This window comes from Molothrus ater, chromosome 26 (genome assembly GCF_012460135.2).
Source record: "Molothrus ater isolate BHLD 08-10-18 breed brown headed cowbird chromosome 26, BPBGC_Mater_1.1, whole genome shotgun sequence".
In the NCBI taxonomy this organism is placed as follows: Eukaryota; Metazoa; Chordata; class Aves; order Passeriformes; family Icteridae; genus Molothrus; species Molothrus ater.
This window is the reverse complement of record NC_050503.2, coordinates 835407-856772: the sequence shown is the minus strand read 5'-3', so window position 1 is coordinate 856772 and position 21366 is coordinate 835407. Positions and strand designations below refer to the sequence as shown.

The following is a 21366-nucleotide window of genomic DNA, read 5'->3' as shown; positions in this document are numbered from 1 at the left end:
GAGGCGGGGGCAGGTGCACAGGCGCAGCCCCATGGATCCATCCTGCCACTCAGAAACCCCAAACCTTCTGCTAATGCCGCTGCCGGGCTGAGCCCTGACAAACGGGCCCCCTCCGGCGGGAGGGACCCGGCCGGCGACAAAGCCCCCCGCCCCCGCTGCCAGGGCCTGCCTGCCCCCCCCGACCCTGTGATCTCCGGGGAGCGACCCCCGAGAGGGGAGGGGACAGGACGGCCCCAACACGGCCTTCTAGGCCCAGCCGGGGCCGGTTCCGGGAGTAGTGCCGGAGGTGGGCGGCCTGTGCCTCGCGCGGTGGTCCGGGCGTCGCCGCTGCCCCTCGCAGCCCCGAGACTGCCGAGGACAGAGACGGGGGAGCCCCATGCCGGTGTCCCCCGGTGTCCCCGGTGTCCCTGCCGGGGCGGAACCAACCCGGGGCCGGGGGAGAAGGGGGGAAGGGAAGCAGCAGTTGGACGGGACCACGCGGTGTCGGGGGGGGGGGAGGGGGGGGCTCACTCCGGGTAGGGGGGGCGGGCTGGACCGAACCACTCCGAGCGCCCCGCGGGGGGGCCCGGCCGGGGTTACGGCTGGGCTGAACCACTGCGGGCCGGCGGGACACGGGGACACGCCGGGGCCCGGCCGGATGGGGGACAGCCAGGGGCGGCCCCCGGTGCTCGCGGCGCGTTACCTCCTGACGCGTCCGGTCCCCCTACGCCGGCCTCCGGAGTGATGGCACCGGCACTCGCCGCGGCCGAGCCCTCCGCCTCCTCAGGCACCTCCAGCTCCATGGCGGCCGCGGGCAGGCGCAGCCCCGGGGCAAGACAGGCCCCGGACAGGCCAGCGCCCGCCGCCGCTCTCCTCCCGGGTACCGGCCGCGGCGCGGGGGACCCTGGGAGCGCCGCGGACCATAGAACGCGGGTGGCGCCGCGGCCAGACACGCCCCGAACAGTGCCGGAAGCACAGCAGGGCTTTTCCGCCGGAGTTAATTGCGATGCGGCGGAGGGCTGTCGCGATAACCGGCGGGCTGTGGGATTCGACAGGGGCGGGGGGGGACAAGAGAGGCCACAGCAACTCCCGCCGATCCCTCACGGTGCGGCAGCCGCGATACCTCCGGTGGAGGGGGAAACACCACAGGATCGGAGGGCGGGGCCTGCGGTCACCATGGCACCGGGGCGGGGCTCCACGGGGGCGGGGCCTGCCTGCCAGTTGCTATGGCAGTGGAGGCGGCACTCCCGGGGGCGGGGAGTCTGCCGGTCGCCATGGCAGCGGGGGCGTGGCCTGTGGGTGCCCATGGCAGCGGGGGCGTGGCCCAGGCGGAGGGGCGGGGCCCAGGCGGGGGCGTGTCCCGCCCTACGGGCAGAGCCCGCGCCCGCCGTCCCGCCCCGGTTCGGTTCCCACCGCGCTGCCCCGGCCGGACCGGGGCCTTCCTCGAGCTTCCCGGTGCCGGGTGGTGCCTTCTCGCCCCTCGCTCCGCCCCCAGTCGTCTCCGAGAGCTCCCGGTAGCCGGACAACCCCGGGCTGGACTGGGCCTGCCGTGCACCGGGACCCGGACACGCTCCCTCCTCCCTGCGCGGCCCCGGCGCCGTTCAGCGCCGCCGATTCCTAGCCCAAGCCGGGGCCCGGTTCCTCCCGACCCCGCGGCACCATCTAGTGGCGCCACCCGGCCCGGGTCAGCCCCGGGGCGCGGGTCAGCCCGGGCCGGCCCCGCCGGTTCTCGGAGCCCCGGGGCCACGCGTGCCCCGCATGGGGAGCCGCTGCTGGGAGGCAACGCCGGGGCCACCAGCACTAATGAGGCTGCTTGGCGGCGCCGGGCCCTGCCAGAGGGGCTCCCGACTGTGGCTGGTCCTGGGGAGCGGCGGGAGCCGCTCCAGGCTCCCCGCGGGGCTCGGGCGGGAGCAGCCGGTGCCGAGCAGCGAGCGGAGGGGCTGGCGGCGGCATGGCTCCGGCTCCGGGCTGGCGGCTGCGGGCCGGGGGCTTCCGCAGAAAATGGTCCCCCCACGCCGCTTCGGCGCTGGGCTGGGAGCGGTACCGGCCGCGGCGGGAGTGGAGAAGCGCGGCGTGGACCTGATCGCTGTCAGCGCCGGAAAGCGGCCCCGTGGGACGAGGGATGACGGGGGCCTGGTCCTCAGGTGCGGACAGGGGCAAGGGAGGGGAGGAGAGGGGGCAGCAGCCATCACCAGCTTCCCCCACACCTCCCAGGACAGGGATATCAAGGCTGACCCCCGTGTCTGTCCCCTCGTGGGACGATGGGTAACGCTGGGAGGGTTTGGGAGTCTGGGACAGAGTCCCACCGCTTCCCTGGACTGGACGAGGACTGGGGCAGAGGAACCCTTGTCTGCAAGCACCGCCAGCATCCTGTAAGCCTGTCCCGGTGCAGGCGCTGGGACGGCGATGAGTGCAGGTGGCTGAGCCACCATCACGGTGGAGGACACCAGGGACAGCCCTCCTGGAGACCTGCTGTGCCCGGGAAGCTGCCCCCGGAACCCCCTTCCTGCTCCTTCCCCGCTGCAGGCAGAGTCTGGGCCACAAAGGGTTACGCAAGGCACCCTGGAGTGACACCACTGCCACCAGCCCGGGAGCTCAGCTCCTTCCTGGTCGGATCCCAGGCTCGGTGAGTGCCTAATTCTGTCCCGCGGGATCTGTCAGCCCTGCTTTCTGGCTTTCAGCTGTGCTTTCACCTGGGGAACTGGCCGTGCTTTGTCCCTCCCTGGCGGCTCCAGGACCTAGTGACCGTCCTGGGGCTCTGCCCCACAGCACGGAGATACCCGGAGGATCGGAGCTCCCCGCCCCAGGGCTGCAGGACGTGCCGCTCTGCTGCCGGTTTACACTCGGTCCGGGGCAGCCCTTCCAGAGACCTTTCCCAGGGCAGGGGGTCGGGATCAGCCCATCGCTCTTTGGGTAGGGTTGGGACAGAGCAGCCCCTGGAGGGATCCGGGACCTCAGTGCTGCATGGCCAGGACCAGACAAGGGACGAGTGGTTTTGCAGCCCTGGCTGAGAGCAGGTACCTCGCTGATCCCAGGAAGGCTTTGAGGTTCTCAGGATGAGGAGCTCTATCAGGGGAGGGGGGTTGGGAAACATTTTGGGTGATGGGGTTGGCTGTGTGCACGGCTGGGGCGGGCTGTGTGTGTCACTTCCCGATAAAGGACCCCCCGACTCGTTGCTGTCCCCATGGCGGGCGTTGTTGGGGGTGTCACCCGGGGCCAGGCACAGCCCCGAACTGGGGACCTGGCCGTGGGTTGAGCTGCCCTAGCACAGCTTGGCTTTGTTTGGCTTCAAACATCTGGGGAGTGGTGCCACGGTCCGTGTGTGGGGCGGTGTGGGGCTCCCAGCGCTGCCGGTGTCCGGTGCTGGGTGTGTCGCGGTCAGCTCTGCCCAGATACTGCCTCTCCCTGCGGGGCCGTTCCAGCTGCGCGCTGGTTTCTGTCGGAAACCGGCTCAGCCGGCTCCTCCTGCTGCCAGCCTCGGCCTTTGGCAGGTGCAGGCCCTACGCCAGGTCTTGAGGGGAGACTGGGGACAGGGACAGGGCTTGGTGGCACCGTAGGCACGCTGCCTGTGCCACTGGAGCTGCTGCCATCCCCATTCTGCTCCAGCCACTGCCTGGAGAGAGCAACGGGCAGCAGTGGAACGCAAGTTTGTGACCAGTTTGTGGCACCACGGTGGTGGGACAGTAGTGGGAGCCAGGTGGGGACAGTGAGGGGCTGTATTGGGTTGCATCAGGGGTAGCTCTAGCCCAGCAGATGTCACCACCCTAGGGAGGGGGATGATCTGGCTGCTCCAGGTTGGTCTCTCTTGGACCTATAGCTCACACCATGTGACCTGTAGGTGTCCAGGGAGCACAAACAACACTGGTGACACAGCTGAAGCCACCCCAATGCCACTCTGGGAGTTCCTGTTCATTATCAGCTTTCCCAGTGCCAGACAGTGGGTGCTGCCACACTGGGGTCCTGCCCAGCCCCAGCTACCCCTGGTCCCACGTGTCCCTGGGTGGCAGGGAGGCACTCGGGCTGGTTTCGGCAGCTGGTGACGCAGAGGGGACTCTGCCCTCCACACCCGTGGCTGCAGCATTCACCTGCCTGTCGGGTGAATGATTACCCCAGGCCTTCCCCAGCCCTCCCTGGGCTGCAGTGGGCTGGGTCTCGTTTCAGGCTGGTCTCATTTTGGGGGTCAGCCCCGGCTGCCTCAGCCCCGCTCCAGCCAGGGCTGCCCATGGGATGTCCTGGTGTCAGGGCTATGCTGCCTCACTTGCCCAGGGCCGGCTGCCCACTGCCACATCCCTGATGCGGCACCACCCTGGCATTGCCCACGAGGTGTCTCTGTCCCACCAAATCTGCCCCTTGGCCAATTCCCAAAGGGCTTGTGGAGATTTTGAGCTCCCTGTGGCACCAATGTGGGTAGGTAGGCATCTCTGGCAGGGCTGAGGGTGGCTGAGCTGTGTTGGGGGCTGTTAGGAATGAGCACAGGCACTCCAGAGCCCGCAGACATCACGGCTGTGTGGTCCCATGGGAACTGAGGGTGTGCAGTTTGGAGAAGGGTGCTCAGGGGACTTCATTGCTCTCCCAAAAGGAGATTGTAGTGACGTGGGCATCAGCCTCTTCTGCCAAGTGTCAGGACCAGAGGAAATGGCCTCAAACTGCACCAATGGAGGTTCAGATTAGGTACTAGACAATTTTTTTTTTCACTGAAAGAGTGGTCAGGCAATGGAATAAGTTGTCCATAGAGGTGCTGGAGTCATCATCCCTGGAAGCATTCAAGAGGCATCTGCATGTGGCACTTGGGGACATGGTTTAGGGGAGATTATGGTGGTGTTGGAGTGACAGCTGGATTTGATGATCTTGAAGGCCTCTTCCTGCTTTGATGATTTTGTGATTCTGTGAGGCCCTGAACAAAGGGGCCTGTCCCTGTCCCACCCCACGGGAACTGGTGGGAGGCTCTGGTCGTGCTGTCTCCCACCATGTCTCTCTGGGCTCATGCTGACATTACCTACAGGGAACCAGGAGCTGGTGGAGATCCCTGGGCCCATCCCAGAAGTTTCAGCCTCAAAGGGACGTTATTCTGTCAGGCTTGTTTGCCTCAGGTGGAAAACATTGGATTTGGGGAAAACTCAGAACAATCAAATGGTGAAACTGGGGCAGTTGTCAGAGCTGCCGAAGCCCAGAGTGGGTGGGCAGACACTAAAACACCATCCAGAGCAGCACCCCAAGGCCTGCCAGCTCCAGGAGGACAGAGGGGAGTCAGACCATGAGGATGGCATGGACAGTGCGTCCCAGCCATGGAGATGAGTCCTGTGCTTGCCCTGTGTAAAACCCCCCCTGCCATGGACTCATGTCTGAGGGGATGGAGATGGATCCCCAGGGGGGATGTCATGGTGCACAGAGCTCTGGGTTCAGAGCCATGCAGGGTTAGCTGGGGTGTGCCACAGCTGCCAGCCCCAGTGTCCTGGCACTGTGGGGCTCTGTCCCCTGCAGCCTCACAGTCCCTGGTGCTCATGGCTCAGTTTTGCTGCTGCTCTGTGTTGCAGCCTGATGTTGGGTTGAGGAAGGGGCCGGCGGCTGCGAAGAGGAGCCGGAGCCGGTCAGAGCCCCCCGGCCGTGCGGCTGCCACCGAGCCCCTGCCCAGCTTGTGCTGGTGGGTGCCCACCATGGAGGAGATGGTGATCTGGGAGCAGCACACGGTGACACTGAGCAAGGTCAGTGTCTCCTGGGGTGGCCCCACTGTGGGAGGGGACGGGGTCTGTGGGGTCAACTCTGCTTGACCCCCTTCTGCCCACCCCCACCAGGACCCTCACCGGGGCTTTGGATTTGCTGTCTCTGGAGGCTGTGACCGTCCCAACAGGACAACCGGGGACACAGCGGTGTTTGTTTCAGATGTGGTGTCTGGGGGACCAGCAATGGGTCAGCTCCAGTGAGTGCACAGGGGCCAGAGGGGGTGATCACTGACAACAAGGGTGGGAGGGATGGAGAATCGCTCCTGCTGGGATGGGGCCAGCACCACTGTTGCCCTGCCTGGCTGGAATGGGATCCCTTGGGGTACACTCACCACCCCACCAGCTCCCTGGGCTGGGAGCTGTGCCTGGGATAGCATCTCAGCTGCATTTTCCCTCCCAGGAAGAAGGATCACATTGTTATGGTGAATGGCCTTTCCATGGAGAACGTCCCATCCTCTGTTGCCATCCAGACACTTAAAACCTGTGGCAAGATCGCCAACATTGTGAGTGTGCTCTGTGGTGGGATGGGGGCTGGCATCACGCTCATGCTGGTGCCTGTCCCCAGCCCAGATCCCCTGTCCACATGTGCCCAAGGTTTGGGGCTTGGGAATTGCTGCAGGGACATCTCCTGGCAGACACAGCTGTACCCACCATCCTCTTCTGCTCACTGTGCACCTGCAGACACTGAAAAGACCAAAGAAGATTCAGCTCCCTGTGAGCAAGAGCAGCCCTGGGTCCCCTGCCGTGCCCCGGCACTACCACTCAGATGAGGAGTACAGGCTGCACCACTCCCGGGATGACCTGGATCACAGCCAGGGCTACGATGGGGACTCGTCCAGCGAGAGGAGCTCTGGTCACCAGCACGATGACCGCCGCCAGCACAGGCTGGTGTCACGGAGCCGGAGGCGGAGCCAGGACAGCAGCCACCGGATGCAGAGCAGCTCAGATCGGAGAGGCCAGGGCAGACATTGCTCCTTTGGCCAGAACGGGGACACCAACGGGCTGGCCCTGGTGTCGGGCTTCAAGCGGCTGCCGTGCCAGGATGTGCCAATGAAGCCCATCACCTCGGTCCTGGTGAAGCAGAAGCAGAATGAGGGTGAGGCCCTCCTGCTCCTGCTGTCCCTGGGTCTTGTTGCCTGATTTCTGGCCATGCCTTCTCCCAGGGAGGAGATGATGGCTGGGTGGGTGCCAGGGCCTGGCTGCAGCAAGGGGACACTGCATGCCATGCTGGGTGCACTAAACCTCCTCCCCTCAGCTAGGGGCTACAGAGCTCAGCTTTGTGGCTTGCCAGTACCCCAAGGGGAGCTGGGGCTTGTGGGGGTGGTGCTGAGCAGGGACCTGGAGGGGGTCTTGCATCTGCCTGACTCTGTAACCATCACGGCTCTCTCTGCTGCAGAGTATGGCCTGAAGCTGGGGAGTCAACTTTTTGTCAAGCACATAGTGGAGGATGGGCTGGCAGCCAAGGGCAACTCCTTGCAGGAGGGAGACCTCATCCTGAAGGTATGGGGGCCCCGGGGTGCAGGGCATTCACTGAGAGTCTCATCTGCCCCTATCTGCCCCTCTCTGGAGGGCTCATCCCTGGCTGGTGTCACTGCCAGGGCCCAGCCATGGCCATGCTGGAGGCAGTTCTGCCTGTGCCCACTCCCTGCCCCAGCCCCCCTGGCTGTCCCAGGGACCAGCTCCCTGCTGCCAGGGCTGGTGGCATGTCCTGCTGGCACAGTGGGCACATGTCTACCCCACTGTCCCCACGGGTGTGGTCCCCCACTGTGTGTCCATGTCCCCACTGGATGACAGTCACAGGTGTTTGTCAGATAAAACAGTGCTTAAAGTACTTGGGGAGGTGGAAATAAAGGAGACCCTTTGTTTGCACACCTGGTCAAGGCAGACCCATGGCTGCTGGGATCTAGTGCCAAAGTGACTCTGGGGAAAACAGAAGGGATTTCATCCCACAGTCTCTTGGGAAAAGCAGCTACCACTCAGGGAGATCTCAGCCCCAGAGCCTGCTTTGGGCCTGACTCCCTGCATCAGGCCAGGGCATGGAAGGACAGTGCTGGGCCCAGGGCAAAGAAAAATTGAGGTTCAGGTGTCTGAGGGGTCCTGCAATCCTGCCTGTGGGCAGAGCCCCAGGCAGGTGGAAGTGAGTGTTAACAAACCATGCTAATGGTTTAATGGTTTCCTCTGTACAAAATGAGGTCACACTGGGAAGCAGCCAAGAACAGGGACACAGAATAGGTGAAGCTGCAGGAGCTGGGGCTGGCCTGTAGGAGCTGGGAAGGGAGCAGGAAGATGGCAGTCAGAGTATCCCACCCCCGTGGGGCGTTCCTGGGGGTGACTTTCCCAGGAGCAGGTGCCCTGAGGCCTCCCACTCTGCCCCTCCAGATCAATGGGGTAGCCAGCCAGGACATGTCCTTGGCTGAAACCCAGCAGCTCATTGAGCAGACAGAGGGGATCCTGACCCTGCTCATCCTCCGTGACCACCGGCAGTTCCTGGTCAACATCCCTGACGTTGACAGCCAGAGCGACAGCTCCCGGATGGACGGTGAGGGGACACGGTGCTGGGGCCAGCGTCAGTCACACAGCACAGGGACTGCATGGCCACTGCTGCATCTCCCTTCCTGTGCCTGCAGATATCTCAGACATCGACTCTGAGCTGTCCCATCCGCCATCTCCAGAGGCCTCCCCACGATCTCCAGCTGCTGCCAGGACAAAATCACCGTAAGGCCCACACTGTCCCCGTAAGCCCCTCTGTCTCCTGAGAGATCCTTCTGTGTTCTCCACCTGTCTGGGGATGTTCTCTATTCCTAAGCCAATATCCCTGGAGGTGGTACTGCCATGCCCAGCTTGCTCTGCTCTCTCCACTGCCCTGCCTAAATCCTGCTCAACCTTGTTCCAGGGAGAGGGAACGATCAAACAGGGAGCCTGTGGCCAAGGTGACTGTAGCTGATGCTCAGGGCCCAGGTGAGTGGGCACTGGGGGGTCTCCATGCTCCTGTGCATCTCCACTGCCCAAAGCCCCATGGAGCCATGCCAGGGCTCCCTGTGCCTTGGCACAGCCACTGCTGCTCCTAGACCAACTCTCCTTCCTGCAGACCTTCTGGAAACCATGGAGCAGGATGGGCACAGCCCCCACACCAGCCTCACTGCCCAAGCTGCCCACAAGGATGGGTATGTCTGCAAGAGGCAGGGTGAATGGCTGGGGGACATGAGGAGCTGCTGTGTCACAGGGTTGGGGTGACAGGGTCAGCACCTCCCTGTCCTGTCCTTGCATGTCACCACTGGCCTGACTGTACTTCCATGTGGCAGGTACAGCACCAACTCCAGGGTCGTGCAGTTTGTGAAGGCCAAGAGCGTGGGGCTGCGGCTGACGGGTGGCAACGATGTGGGAATCTTCGTGTCGAGCGTGCAGGAGGGGAGCCTGGCTGACAGCCAGGGTGTTCAGGAAGGTGACCAGATCCTGCAGGTACCCGAGGCTGAAAATGCTCCATATGCCGCTGCACCTTGACTAGCTCCAGCACTTTTGGGTCCAATATCTCTCCAGGGTGACAAGGACCACTTCCCTCTCCCACTCTGCCCTGGGCACTGCTGTCCCTGGGTCCCCTGCTGCTGCCCATGCCCTCTGTCCTGTTGGCAGGACCATGTCCAAGTGCTTTTCTGTGGCAGGTGAATGACACCAGTTTCCAGAACGTGACCCGTGAGGAGGCTGTGGAATATCTCATGGCCCTGCCCCCAGGCGAGGAGGTCACGCTGTGGATCCAAAGCAAGCAGGACAGTGAGTGATGACCAGGCTCTTGCTGGGCTTGTGCCTCTCCATCCTCTGTCTATTCTGGGCAAGCATCAGACCTGCTGGACTTGCCATGGCTCTTCTTGTCCCTTCAGGGTGGTCCTTCTTCCCCTTCTCCTCCAGAGTGCTGATGGGAGGGGTCCAGACCATCCCAGCCCTGTTTGTGCCTCGGCTTCCTGGAGCACAGGGGCTTTCTGGGACCATGGCTCAGCCTGGAGAGGCCAGTATGTGCTGGCGAGTCAGATCCTACTGTCCCCAGCATGCCTGAGAGTGCCATGGGAGGAAAAAGCGTCCCTAATACCCTCCTTAGCAGCAAGGGCTCCTTTGCAACCTCCCAGCCAGCCTAGTGCCTTCCCAAATCTCTCCAGCATCTTCTTCCTCAGCCATCTCCTCCCCTGATGGTCCCTATTACCCTGGGCTTCAGTTTACAGGAAGATGGTGTCGTCCAACGTGGGTGACTCGTTCTACATCCGGACACACTTTGACTTTGAGAAGGATACGCCATCAGGGCTCAGCTTTGTCCGTGGGGACGTGTTCCACGTGCTGGACACCATGTACCGGGGCAGGCTGGGGAGCTGGCTGGCTGTGCGCATGGGCAGGGACCTGCAGGAGCAGGAGAAGGGCATCATCCCCAACCAGAGCAGGTAAGGATGGAGCCAGGAACAGCCCCTGGACAAGCAGAGACAGAGAAGGCTCCCAAGTGAGACGGGGACAGGGATGGTGGGCTCAGTGAGAGGAAGGGCAAGGGCTGGTTGGACAGTGGTGGGGAGTGGGAGGTGGTGAAATCCCTTCTCAGGGTGGTGAGGCAGCTGACTGTCAAGTTGTCCAAAGTCCCAGAGAGAGAAGTCTAGCATGGCCTCACCTGGCTGTGCCACCGAGCAAGGGTGCCAGCTTCTCCTGACCTGCTCCTCAAACCCAGAGGCTGCAGGTCCTGAGCCCTCTCCTCTCCCAGGGCCGAGCAGATTGCCAGCCTGGAGTCGGTGCTGAAAGCCACGTCTGGTGCCAACCCCTCCGGGGCAAGGGCTGAGTTTTGGAAGCTGCGGGGCTTGCGGGGAGCCAAGAAGATGCTGCGGAAGAGCCGGGAGGACCTGTCTGCCCTCACAAAGCAGGGGCGCTACCCACCCTATGAGAGGGTGGTCCTCAAGGAAGGTGGGCACCAGGACAGCCTGACCTACCTTGGGGACACGGCTCCTGGGGCTGCCCTGCTGTGGGTGCTGATGGGCCCTCCTCTCCTGGGAGGAGCAGGATGAGTCGCAGGCCTGTGGGCACCATGAGGAGCGGGGCTGGGTGCTTGGGTGTTGGGAGCTCTGCCGTTGCCCCCAGGCACTCTGAGCACCTTGTGCTTGGGTGCTGGGAGCTCTGCCCTTGCCCCCAGGCACCCTGAGCACCTCTGTCCTCCCACAGCCAGCTTCAAGCGGCCCGTGGTGATCCTGGGCCCCATCGCAGACATCGCTGTGCAGAAGCTGAGCAGGGAGCTGCCCGAGCTGTTCGAAATTGCCCGTAAGTGCCCCCACACTGGGGAGAAAATGATATCCAGCAGCCAGACCCTGTGAGAGTTCTTTACCTTGGCTCCCTCCCTATGACACCCCAACACCTTCCTGGGCTAATTCACCCTTTCCCCTCCTCTCCCTGAGGGACACAGCCTGGGGCTGTGGGAGGTGCAGCCCCTCTCATGCCCCATCTCTGTGTCCTGCAGCGAGTGTGCCCCGAGATGGGGCATTGTCCAAGGTCATCAAGCTGGACTCGGTGCGGCAGATTGCAGAAAAGGTGAGACCTTTCCCACGTCCTTGGAGCCAGCTGGGGCCTGTGGCAAGCCCATGGCCCTCATCCCTGCTCCCAGCAGGGCTGATGGCTGTGCCCTGCCCCAGAACAAGCACGCCTTGCTGGACATCACGCCCTCGGCTGTAGAGCGCCTCAATTACGTGCAGTACTACCCTGTGGTGGTGTTCTGCGAGCCCGAGAGCCGCCAGGGCATCAAGGCCATGCGGCAGTGGCTGGCGCCCGACTCCAGGAAGAGCTCCCGGCGCCTCTATGCCCAGGCCAACAAGATGAAGAAGTATTGCAGCCACCTCTTCACAGCCACCATCAGCCTCAGTGGCAGCGGCAATGCATGGTATGAGCAGATCCAGGACATCATAAGGACACAACAAAGCCAGCCAGTCTGGACAACAGCAGAGCAGGTACAGGGCACGGGCTCTCTGTGGCAAGGCTTGGCCTCCTGGGGCTGCAGCCAGGCAGGTGATGGGGCTGCACATGGCCCCCCGTGGCTGAGGTCCCATGTCTCTGTCATCCCCACCCCTCAGGCAGATGTAGCCACCGAGGACAGTCTGGACCTGCTGAACCCACCAAGCAGAGTGCCCTCAGGCTACCTGACATGTGACAGCCGTGCCAACAGTGACTACGATGACACCACGGATGGGGAGGCGGGCGCCTACACTGACGGCGAGGCAGAGGAGGCCTATGACCAGCCTGGGCTGGCCCGTTCCTCTGAGCCAGCACAGCTGGCCCCGAGCCAGGGCCTGGACTTCTCTGAGCCAGCACAGCTGGCCCCAAGCCACAGCCAGAGTGAACAGGTGGGTTGTCCTGGACTGGTACAAGAGCCTGGTGGGGCAGAAGAGGGTGGCACAGTGCCCAGCTCTGGCGCATAACTGCCATTCTCATGGCACAGGCAGGGTGTCACCTTTAGCTGCTGCAGGGTCCAGCTGTGTCTATGCCCAGCTCTGGGTGGCCAGGGGCAAACGCCCCAGGCTGGAGCACAGCCCCTGTCCTGCCCCTGACCTCTCCCACATCTTCTTCCCCAGGTGCCCAAACGGCCACAGGCAGGGCAGACGCTATGACAGCATCAGGTACCCTGTGCCCCGGGGTGGGGATGGCAGCTGCCCAGGCCTGGGGACAGTCCCAGAAGGGCACTGTCCCTGTCACACAGAGCCATCACCACCCTTCTGTTCCCCAGGGAATACGAGCACGAGGCGGTGAGGAGGAGGTTCACACGGGCCAGGGATGACTCAGACCAGGATGAAGGCTACGAGTGGGGCCCAGCCACAGATGTGTAGTGGCACAGCTGGCCTGTCCTGCCAGGCCAGCCCTCCCACAGCCCTGCACAACTGGGTGCAGCTGACAGCTCAGGTGGTGCCCCTGTGGCCAGGCTGGGCTGGGCCCAATCCTGCTATACCCCGCATCACCAAGTGCCTGCACTACCACGTGCCTCCTTCCCTTTTGGCCACAGCCACTGCTACTGGAATAAAAGGGATGTTTGGGTCAGGATGGGCTGTTTCTGGGGGTGCTGGGTGGCAGCATACAGGGGATACTGTGCAGCAGGGTGGTCCTGCTGGGACCCAGGCACCTCCCTGGCCAGTGGCCCTGTGTACAATGAGGCATTGCGGGGGCACTTGGGGCCTGGCACCAGGGCAGGCCTGGGATGTGCTCCCCAGAGCTAAGCCTCCTCTGCTGCAGTGCCCCTGCAGCTCCTCAAATGCAGCCTCCCATATTTCCCAAAATTTTTATTTTTAGAGCAACCAAGCACATAGGCACAACCAGGTCAGCACTGCTGCAGCCCTGGGGGCCCAGAGAGCTGTTCACAAAAAGGCTCACAGCCCCAAACTCCCAGGATGTGGGGCTGGGCAATGCCATGTTCCCTTCTGCTGCTCCAAGGGCTGTGGCTCTGGGCTGGGCTGTGCATGCAGAGCGATTCAAGGCAGCACCAGGGAAAAGCTGAGGTTTGCACCCCAACAGGCCTCTGGCCAAGCCATGGGAGTAAAGGAGGTGCCAAGAGTGCTTCTGCCCTTAAGGCTGAGTCTGGGAGTTGCTGGGTATCCCCTAGGGGTGCCAGTGTGCACCCACACATGGCTGTGTGGGGTCAGTGCTACTCTGGGGCTCTGCTGGCTGAGCTCTGCAGTTGAGCTGTGCTTCCAGCACCATCCCACCTTGGGAAAGGCACCGTGGGTGAGTGTTAAAGTACAATAGTCAGTGACTGGGTGGGGGGAACTTTCACACAGAGCCCCCTCACCTCCCACAAGTACAAGGCTAAGGTGAGGGACCCTGTGCAGCAGCAGGACAGGCACTGTGCAGGCACTGTGAGGTGGGGAGAGGTAATTGGAGCGGGAGAGGTGCCCAAAGCGTGGCACCACAGGCCTTGGTGCTGCTCAGGCTGGGTATCAGCCCCCAGTGTCCCACTATGTCCTGAGTAAAACAAAAGAGGTGCAAACTTGGGCCCTGCTGAGGGTTCTGCTGCAGGGCTGGGGCGGAAGGCAGAGCCAGTCCTGCCCCTGCAGCCCTGGGCTCGCTCCTGCCTGCCCCAGGCACGGTGGCTCAGAGGAAGAGGGGCTGCTCCTGCCCCGTCAGCAGACGGTACGTGGAGGCTGGCATGGTCTTGATGTGCACCTAGGCAGAGAGGCACAGATTAGAGACCCCAGCCTGGGCTGGAGGGTGCTGGTGCACAGCTCTGAGCCCAGCAGCTCCGTGGGGCCCAGCTCACCTCACTGACGGCCTCAGTGAGGATCTGGATGATTTTGTCGTGTGGCGTGGCCACCACGCTCTGCCCGTTGATCTCGATGATGCGGTGCCCCACGCGGATGCCGCCCCGCTCCGCGATGCCCCCGCGCATCAGGCTGCAGATCTGGGAGGGGGGAGGGCCGTGAGAGCAGGGCTGTGCCCACAGCCCAGCCCTGCCACCACTGCTCCAAACCCTCACAGCCCCAGAGGCTCTCGGTCAGAGCTCTGCCTGGGTGCACAGCTCCTCCAGCCCCTGGGCATGCAGTGAGGGCAGGGATGTTCCTGGGCATTGCTGCCATCAGCGTGACGTGCTGAGCTGGGCCCACGGCAGCCCCCAGGATTTTGTCCCCCAGCTGACTCACTGAGCCCTCCTGCTCCCCTCAGGCTGGGGCTGCAGAGACTGAGCTGCTCCCTGGGGCAACAGGAGAGATCCACATCTCCAGTCCTATGGGGAGCACCAGTTGGTGTGCGAGGTGGCTGTGCCACCCACCCAGCTCCCACTGAGCCCAGGAATGTCCCTCTCTGCCTTCCCAACACAGCCACACAAGAGCCCAGGGCAGGGAGTAGCTTAGGCACAGGGGACAGCAACAACTGTCACTGAGGTCATGCCCAGAAAGCCAGGAAGAAGCCACCACCCTGAAAGCAAACAGCTACAGAGCACCAAGAACAGGGATACAACCACCAGTGCTGCAGAAAGGCTGTGAGGAGCTTTTTGCTGTGCACAGCAGAGCCCTGTGACCCCTTGGCCTGGGCAGGCACCTGCAGTGTGGGAGCTGGGCGCTGGTCCCTGGACACAGCTGGCTCTGCCTGTCCCTCAGCAGACCCTGGCCCAGCTCCCATCCCACAGGCACTCACCACACCGTTCTCAACACAGAAGCCCAGCTGGTACTTGGAGTCGGGGCGTCGGATGACAGCCGTGGTGACAGGGGGACAGTGCACAATATTCAGTGTCACCTCAGTCTGGTGCTTCAGCTCCTGGAAGGTGGGATGGGGCACAGTCAGATTTTGGAGAGCTATTCAGACTGGTTCAGGGGCAATGCAGTCCTCCTGGGGGAGAAGACAGACTCCCACATGGAGTTCTGTTTGACAACTTCCCCTGGTTTCCCCTTTCCCTGTCCCCTCACTGGCTTGGTACCACTGGTGGCTGGCCCCTCTCCCCTGGAGACCTTTTGCCCTGCCCTTAGCTCTGCCCCCCACCCCATCCCCTTTTTAAGCTGCCTGCACCACGTGGTTGCTCTCTTTCTTGCTGGGTTCCCTTCAGCCACATGTGATACACTTTGCTGAACTAAAACCTTGCAAAAAGGAGCCTTCTAGCCTCTCTCACTGAGCTAGCTGTGTGAGTGTTGTGTGTGGATTTGACTGCATTGCCTGAATGTTTGCCCAACCTACTTTTCTACAGGAGAGGTTTGTTGGGAACAGATAATAGACAGCAGCACCCACCATCCAACACCCGCATTGCTCATGTGAGGCCTGAGGATTAGCAACTTGTTTTCAGTGGGGAAACTGAGGCACACAAAGGGATACTGCAAATGCAAATGCAGGGACAAGAACTTACCAACCCAGCCCAAGACATCCCTACCCCTGAGGCTATGCTGTCCCTGCTTCCAGCTCCTTCCCATCCTACTGAGAGGTAGATGATGCAACAGGTTCCCTTCAGGACAGGTGCCCGCCTCCTCCTCCACCCTCCTTTTCAGGCGGGGCCACAGCAAGTACACTCCCCAGCTTTGTCCCTTCGTCCCCTGCCTTCCTCCAAGCACTCTGAGCAGGAACTGCCACAGCCTAAAGGACAGGTATGACCTCTGCACACCTGTCTCCAAAGCTGGGGGCCCCAAAGGAATCCTGGTGTCACAGACACCCCTAGATCATTCAGGCCAGTCCCCATCTCCTCCATGGGGTGAGGCAGGAGGTCACCCTGCCCTGGCTCACCCGGATGATGCTCTGGCAGGTGCCCAGGGGCAGCCCCACCAGGCTGGTCCCATTGACAGACATGAGGCGGTCCCCGATGCTCAGCTCGCCCGAGCGCTCCGCGGGGCCCCCGTGCATCAGGTTGGCGATGACCACGGTGGGCAGGATGGAGCCCCAGCCCGACTCCACAACGGCGATGCCCAAGATTTCCCCCTTCTGCTTCCGGATGCACACCTGGGGGGAGAACAGGTGGGTTACGGTCACAACCTCCACCAGAGCCGTGGAGCACGTGTCCCAGCCCACAGCTGCACTCACAGCTGGCTGGGATAGGGTCTGGTTTTGGAGGGAGCACCTCAGCTGCACAGGGAGCCATGGAGTGGATGACACAGAGGTGCCAGTGGGTTCCCCACACTGTCCCCACCCCTCGGAGCAGCTCTTACATCCTTGCAGTTCTCCTGCCGCGAGAAGTGGCTCAGCTCTGTGTTGTGCTGCTCCTGGTCCTGCAGGGCACGGCTGTACTGCCGCGGGCTCAGCTCGCTGGGGTCGATGCTGTTGGCCTCCAGGAAGCGCTGGTAGGCCACGCCAAACGCCTGCCCGATGGCCTGGGCGATGACCTGGGCCTGGAGAAACACAGGGGCTGTTCCTGCCTGTGCCTCAGGGCTGGAGCCAACAGCTCCCAGTGCCCTGCAGTGCCCAGCACAGGAACTGTGCTTGGGAGCTCCAGGGTGTCCTGGCTCCTTCCCTGCTGGAATGGGCCCCTGTGTGGAGCCAACCCTCCCATCCACTTTGCTCGCTGGGGCTCTGCAGGGCACAGAGATGCTCAGGCTGGGCTTCTGCCTCTCCCTAGTGGGGAGGGAGGGGTCTCTGCTGCAGACCCAGCCCAGAACACCCAGTTATTACACTGGGATGGGACTCAGGTCCCCAGGGCCACCCGCCCACGCCAGGGACCCCTGTGCTGCCTCACATCAGGCGAGTGGAAGACGTGGCAGATCATCTTGTAGAGCCGCTTCTCCTCCGCCACCTCCGAGCGCCGCGGCAGCTTCCGGCGCGCCATGAGCACCACGAGGGAGCCAATGTCGGCAATGTAGGAGATGGTCTGGAGGGAGTGGTCCATCATGGCCTCCTGGCAAGGGGAACACGCAGAGAGTTCAGCCCCCTCGGGGCCATCAGACCACGCGGGCACTGTGAGCCTGCTGGCACTGCAGGCAGGAAGGGTTTGGCTACGGTGCTGGGATGTGGCACAGCTGTCCAGCACATGCTGGCCAGAAACCATGTCTGTGCCAAAAGGTACAAACAGATCCTTCATCAAGGACTCATTTGTGTCCCTGGGTGTTGCCAGGGGACAGGACAGCTCTTCCCTCTTGCTATAATGCAGAAACTAATCCTGAGGCAAAGAGCTCTCCAGATTTCCAGCCTGGGTTCCCCAGATCTCAGTTTGGGTTCCCAGCAGCTCCAGAGGGTGCAGGTCGCATGGGAAGCCTTGTGCAGCCACACAGAGAGGCAAGGACATGACACAGGATGGCTATGAAGTGACATGTCCCCTCCCAGACATGTGTCCTCATCCATAGGCCATCACTGGGCAAGACCCTGCTGGTGTGGGAGCAAAACTGAGATCCTGAGACCAAACAGGAATGTTGAAGCATCCACAGAGCCACGTGGTTACTGCTGTTCCTGCTCACCTGAGTGTCAGCAGTGAGCACCTTGATCCTCTGTGTGGAGACAAACAGATCCACCTCCGTCATGGGCTGGGACTCCCCCTCGGGTGCCTGCAGAATGATGGAGAGGTCACAGGACCCTGCTGGGACCCAGCCCCACAGCCAGGTGCCCTCAGGCAGACCCTGGGCACTGCCCCACACCCACAAGGGGCAAGGCTTGGGGCAGCCATGCTCCCCATCCCTCCTGCACCTTGATCCTGTCCACGGCCTCCTGGGCCTGCGCCATGCGGACACTGGTCGGGGGATTCCTCTCCGAGGCCAGCTGCGTGGAGCCCAGGTACTTGGCCCCAAAAATCACACCATCCAGCAAGTCCTCTGGGTCACAAGGGCCTGGAACTGAGGCGTTGGGAGGGACTGAGCAGAGGCTGCTCCCCCACCTCTGAAACTGGGGGTTACCAACTCCTGCTGCCTTGTTAACTGCATTCCTACACACAATGAGTGTAGTGCTTGGTACATGGGCACCTGGCATCACCGGGGGACCAGGGCTGCTTTGCCCCTTCCCTTGGCAACACATGGCATCCTTTTCCCCCAGTATATCCCCTCCCTGATCCCTGACACACCTCCATTTCCTCAGCAAACCCTCAAACAAGCCAAGTGGAGCCTGGTGCACCTGCTCTGGGTGGGTGCAGAGCTGCTGTTCCCTCCCTAACCAGGACCCCGGACCACACCCATTCAGGGTCAGAGCAGGTGGGGCAGGACTCCTGGATGCTCTTGCTGCTCAAGAACAGAAGCAACTCACCCTCTTTGAAGGCTGGGCAGGATGATGGGGATTCCCTGTTCTGCAAAGCAATGAGAGAGCAAGTGAGGCTGTGGCTGGGACCTCAGGGATTCAGCCTGCCTGGCCCTGGAGCAGTGGGACAGCAAAGGCAGAGTGTCCCTGAGGATGGGGGAAATGGCATAGGGTCCCAGGTTTGGACAGAGAGGAACAGGGGCTGGAGGGAAAGACGGCACAGAATCCCAGGACCAGAGGGGCTGTTTGGACCCACCAGCCTCTGCCCCAGGGCACATGTGAATCAGCCAGCTATGCAAGCATGCATTCAGGGCAAAGCCGGTACCAAGGGTCTTGTATGGGCAATCTCGCAGCGCAAGGCCCTGTAAGACCTGAGCAAAGTCATCCCTGGCTCTCCTTTGCCCCCATCCCAGACCCCAGAAGGGATCAGAGCCAAGGGGCATGTCCTGGCTCCTGCTGTCCCACGGCAGCCCAAGGCACGGTGCACTCACGGTCACAGCGCCCTGAGCTGGCTGCTCTGTCCCGGGCACCAGAGCGGAAGGCAGGGCTGCCCACGCCGGCTCCGGGGAACCTTCCCGAGCACCCTCGCAGGCAGAATCGTCCTCGCAAAGCCCCTCTCTGTAACACCAGCTGCCAGAAGGCTCTTCCTCTGAGCTCTCTGGCCTCCCCAGCCCTTCAGCCTTCTCCACAGCAGCTGGTTCCTCCTGAGCCTGCAGCATCTCCAGGTTGGTCCCAGCCAGGACATCGGAGTGGGCCAAGGGGGTCTCGGCACCAGCCTCGGGCAGTCCCCCCTCGTAGCACAGGAGGCTGAGCAAGTCCTCCCGGTCAGCCTCGGCGAAGAGCAGCCCGTGGCAGGGCCGGTGGCAGGCGGAGTGCTGCGGGCAGCAGGGACGCGTCGCCAGGCCCCGGCCCGTGGCCACGTGCAGCGGGCACGGCCGGCACCGGCCCGGGCACTGCCCGCGGCCCCGCCGGGCACCAGCGCCCGAGCGGGATGGCGAGCCCTGCTCTGGGGCGGACGGGCAGTCACGGAGGTTGGGGTCGAGGGTCTCAAGCCGAGCCAGCAGCCCTTGGATCTCCGAGGGTTCGTCCTCCACATCCTCGGTCCACTCGGCCCTCGGTGCGGGGCGGGCGCGGGGCTCGGGGGTCTCATCCAGCTCCATGCCCGAGGGGTCGGCGCTGCTGGGGCTCCGGGGGCGCCCCGTGTCCCGAGGGGCCATCCCGGCGTCGGGCTCCCAGCGGGCAGAGCCCTGCGGCGCCTCGGGCACCGCCTCGGCTTCCATCGCCCTTCCCGAGCCCCGGCACAGCTCGGTCCGTCCGCACGCACCTCCCGCGAGCTCCGGGGCTGCGGCGGGCCCCGACCCCTCCAGCCCGGAGCCGCTGCCGGGCTGCGGGGCGCTACGGGAGGGCTCCTCCGGCCGCCCGCCGCCCCTACAGCGCCCAGGGGCGTCCGGTCCGTCCTCCGTGTCCATGGCCCGCGGCTCCGCGCTCTCATCGCTGCCGCCACCGGGGGCAGGGAGCGCGGCCGCCTGGAAGTCCATGGTGGTGTGGGTGTCCATGGGGCCGGCGGCCCGGGAGGGGCCCAGGCCGGGCGGACTCGGTCACTACCGGCGCCTCCAGCCGGGACGGGACGGTCCCGCCGCCGTTTCCGTTCGCCGTGCGCAGGCGCGGGCCCGGCCCCGCCCCGGTCCCGCCGTGCCCCGCGCCCATGGCCGCCCGGGGGCTGCTGCGGGTGGCGGGAGCTGCGCTCCGAGCCCCGGCCCGCGGCTACGCCAAGAAACCCGGTGAGGCCCGCACGGGCACCGGCCCCGGCCCGTGCTACTCGGTCCCGGCTCCGTGTGTTCCCCCGTCCGTCCTCCCATCCCTCCGTGCGCTGGTCCCACGCCTCTCGTCCTTGGTACCGGCCCTGCCCACGCTCCGGGCCCCGTGTCCCGGTCCCAGGGCCCTCCCCAGTGGTGCCGCCGGCCCAGCTCCATTCCTCGTGCCCCCCACTCTCACCCGGCCCCGGTCCCTGTTAGCGCCCCGCGATGCCCTTGTCCTCGAGTCCCCATCCCTTCCCCTGCCTGCGTCCTTCACCCGCGGCACACCCCTTGCCCTCACCCTGCTCTCACCCTGCCCTTTTCCCCACAGCCGCCAAGTCCAAAGGCAAGGGTGTGCCGAAGGAGGCGTTGAAGGGGCCGGAGGTGTGCACTGACCCCACCATGCTCGCCACCCACGCCATGGGGGTCAACTACTTCAAGGAGGGTCCAGAGGTGGCCCTGAAGCCCGAGTCCGAGTATCCCGACTGGTGCGTGCTGCCCCACTCCCCTCTGTGTCCCAGAGGTGCCATCCCAGGGGCACGGAGCTGTGTAAGAGGGACAGGGAAGTGTTCTGTGAGGAGGCAGACTGCCCCTCTGCAACCCAGACACCTTCCCCAGGGTCAGGAGACAGGAATGGGTGCACTGTGGATGTGGGGTGAGGGATCTGCACATCCTGGTCACTCATGTCCATTGCTCCGTCCTGTGCTTGTCCCTTTGTCCTCCTTCCCGCAGCCTCACACCCTCTGCATTCACCCCCAGGCTCTTTAAGATCCACCTCGGGCCCCCCAAGAAGCTGGAGGAGCTGGACCCAGACTCGCTCGAGTATTGGAGGCGCCTGCGGAAGTACAACACATGGCAGCGCAACAGGTTGAAGAAGGGCAAGAAGCTGTAGGTGCTGCTGAGCTGGGGGCTTCCCTGTGTGCCAGCACAACTGGCACTGGAACCTGCCCTGGCTTTTGATCTCTTTTCCTTGCTGTAAATAAAAAATAAATCTCTGGTGAGGCTGATATGTGTTATAAAGGCTGTGACAACCCCACACCCTTTGCAAGCTCATGCCGAGGGCTGAGGCAGCACAGGCCACGAGGTCTCAATGTGTTTGTATGTACAGAAGCTCAGGTTTTGGGTCATAGAGAGAGCCCACACTGCACACAGGTCCTGCTGCTGTACCACGGTGGCTGGGGCTGAGGGCTCTGTGGGGATGTGGGGTGGGGAATGACCCACCCGTGTCACTGCGTCCCTGGCCAGTGGAT

General features: G+C 63.4%; 4 protein-coding genes across 10 annotated transcripts in view; 2 read left to right on the top strand and 2 right to left on the bottom strand.

Annotated features, from left to right (window-relative positions):
- Window positions 1–1099, bottom strand: part of PIP5K1C (phosphatidylinositol-4-phosphate 5-kinase type 1 gamma) — a 52810-nt gene extending 51711 nt beyond the window's left edge. For 3 of the 6 annotated variants that reach the window (XM_036399193.2, XM_036399195.2, XM_036399196.2), the window contains exon 1: window positions 683–1097. In XM_036399193.2, coding sequence (XP_036255086.1) covers window positions 683–782 — 100 coding nt within the window. In that variant the 5' untranslated portion in view covers window positions 783–1097. Of the gene's footprint in view, window positions 1–682 lie in introns of all 6 variants that reach the window. The other 3 variants (XM_036399199.2, XM_036399198.1, XM_036399197.2) reach the window with 2 other exon arrangements.
- Window positions 1100–1429: 330 nt separating this feature from the next.
- On the top strand, window positions 1430–12740 carry TJP3 (tight junction protein 3). Its single transcript, XM_036399382.1, is given in 22 exon segments — window positions 1430–2123; window positions 2506–2605; window positions 5514–5681; window positions 5772–5896; window positions 6100–6202; window positions 6381–6795; window positions 7096–7199; window positions 8079–8238; window positions 8327–8414; window positions 8593–8657; window positions 8788–8863; window positions 9002–9158; window positions 9359–9467; window positions 9904–10123; window positions 10432–10628; window positions 10884–10979; window positions 11176–11246; window positions 11348–11659; window positions 11783–12052; window positions 12281–12298; window positions 12300–12325; window positions 12433–12740. Coding segments are annotated over 22 exon segments (3366 nt in total). The 5' UTR covers window positions 1430–1737; the 3' UTR covers window positions 12533–12740.
- Window positions 12741–12964: 224 nt separating this feature from the next.
- APBA3 (amyloid beta precursor protein binding family A member 3) lies at window positions 12965–19969 on the bottom strand. 2 transcript variants are annotated; one of them, XM_036399385.1, is made up of 10 exons: window positions 18812–19969; window positions 18330–18369; window positions 17781–17926; window positions 17555–17641; window positions 16840–16998; window positions 16316–16495; window positions 15897–16109; window positions 14826–14945; window positions 13954–14094; window positions 12965–13859 (listed from the first exon to the last, which is right to left on the bottom strand). In XM_036399385.1, the coding sequence occupies exons 1-10, from the start codon at window positions 19874–19876 to the stop codon at window positions 13788–13790; spliced, it is 2223 nt and encodes a 740-aa protein (XP_036255278.1). In that variant the 5' UTR covers window positions 19877–19969; the 3' UTR covers window positions 12965–13787. The 2 variants fall into 2 exon arrangements, with proteins under 2 accessions (XP_036255278.1, XP_036255277.1); XM_036399384.2 differs by lacking the exon at window positions 12965–13859 and having other exon boundaries at window positions 14022–14945.
- Window positions 19970–20003: 34 nt separating this feature from the next.
- MRPL54 (mitochondrial ribosomal protein L54) lies at window positions 20004–21123 on the top strand. Its single transcript, XM_036399386.1, has 3 exons — window positions 20004–20101; window positions 20448–20604; window positions 20876–21123. The coding sequence occupies exons 1-3, from the start codon at window positions 20026–20028 to the stop codon at window positions 21006–21008; spliced, it is 366 nt and encodes a 121-aa protein (XP_036255279.1). The 5' UTR covers window positions 20004–20025; the 3' UTR covers window positions 21009–21123.
- Window positions 21124–21366: the final 243 nt, after the last annotated feature.

Excerpts from the sequence above, each read along its gene's own strand:
- APBA3 (XM_036399384.2), bottom strand. The coding sequence starts at position 19,876 with ATGGACACCCACACCACCATGGACTTCCAGGCGGCCGCGCTCCCTGCC. Across the intron at positions 16,496-16,839 it reads ACGTCTTCCACTCGCCTGAT|GCCCAGGTCATCGCCCAGGC; the intron begins GTGAGGCAGCAC and ends GTGTTTCTCCAG. Across the intron at positions 14,946-15,896 it reads CCTGCCAGAGCATCATCCGG|GAGCTGAAGCACCAGACTGA; the intron begins GTGAGCCAGGGC and ends CCCACCTTCCAG.
- MRPL54 (XM_036399386.1), top strand. The coding sequence starts at position 20,026 with ATGGCCGCCCGGGGGCTGCTGCGGGTGGCGGGAGCTGCGCTCCGAGCC. Across the intron at positions 20,102-20,447 it reads CGGCTACGCCAAGAAACCCG|CCGCCAAGTCCAAAGGCAAG; the intron begins GTGAGGCCCGCA and ends TTTTCCCCACAG. Across the intron at positions 20,605-20,875 it reads GAGTCCGAGTATCCCGACTG|GCTCTTTAAGATCCACCTCG; the intron begins GTGCGTGCTGCC and ends ATTCACCCCCAG.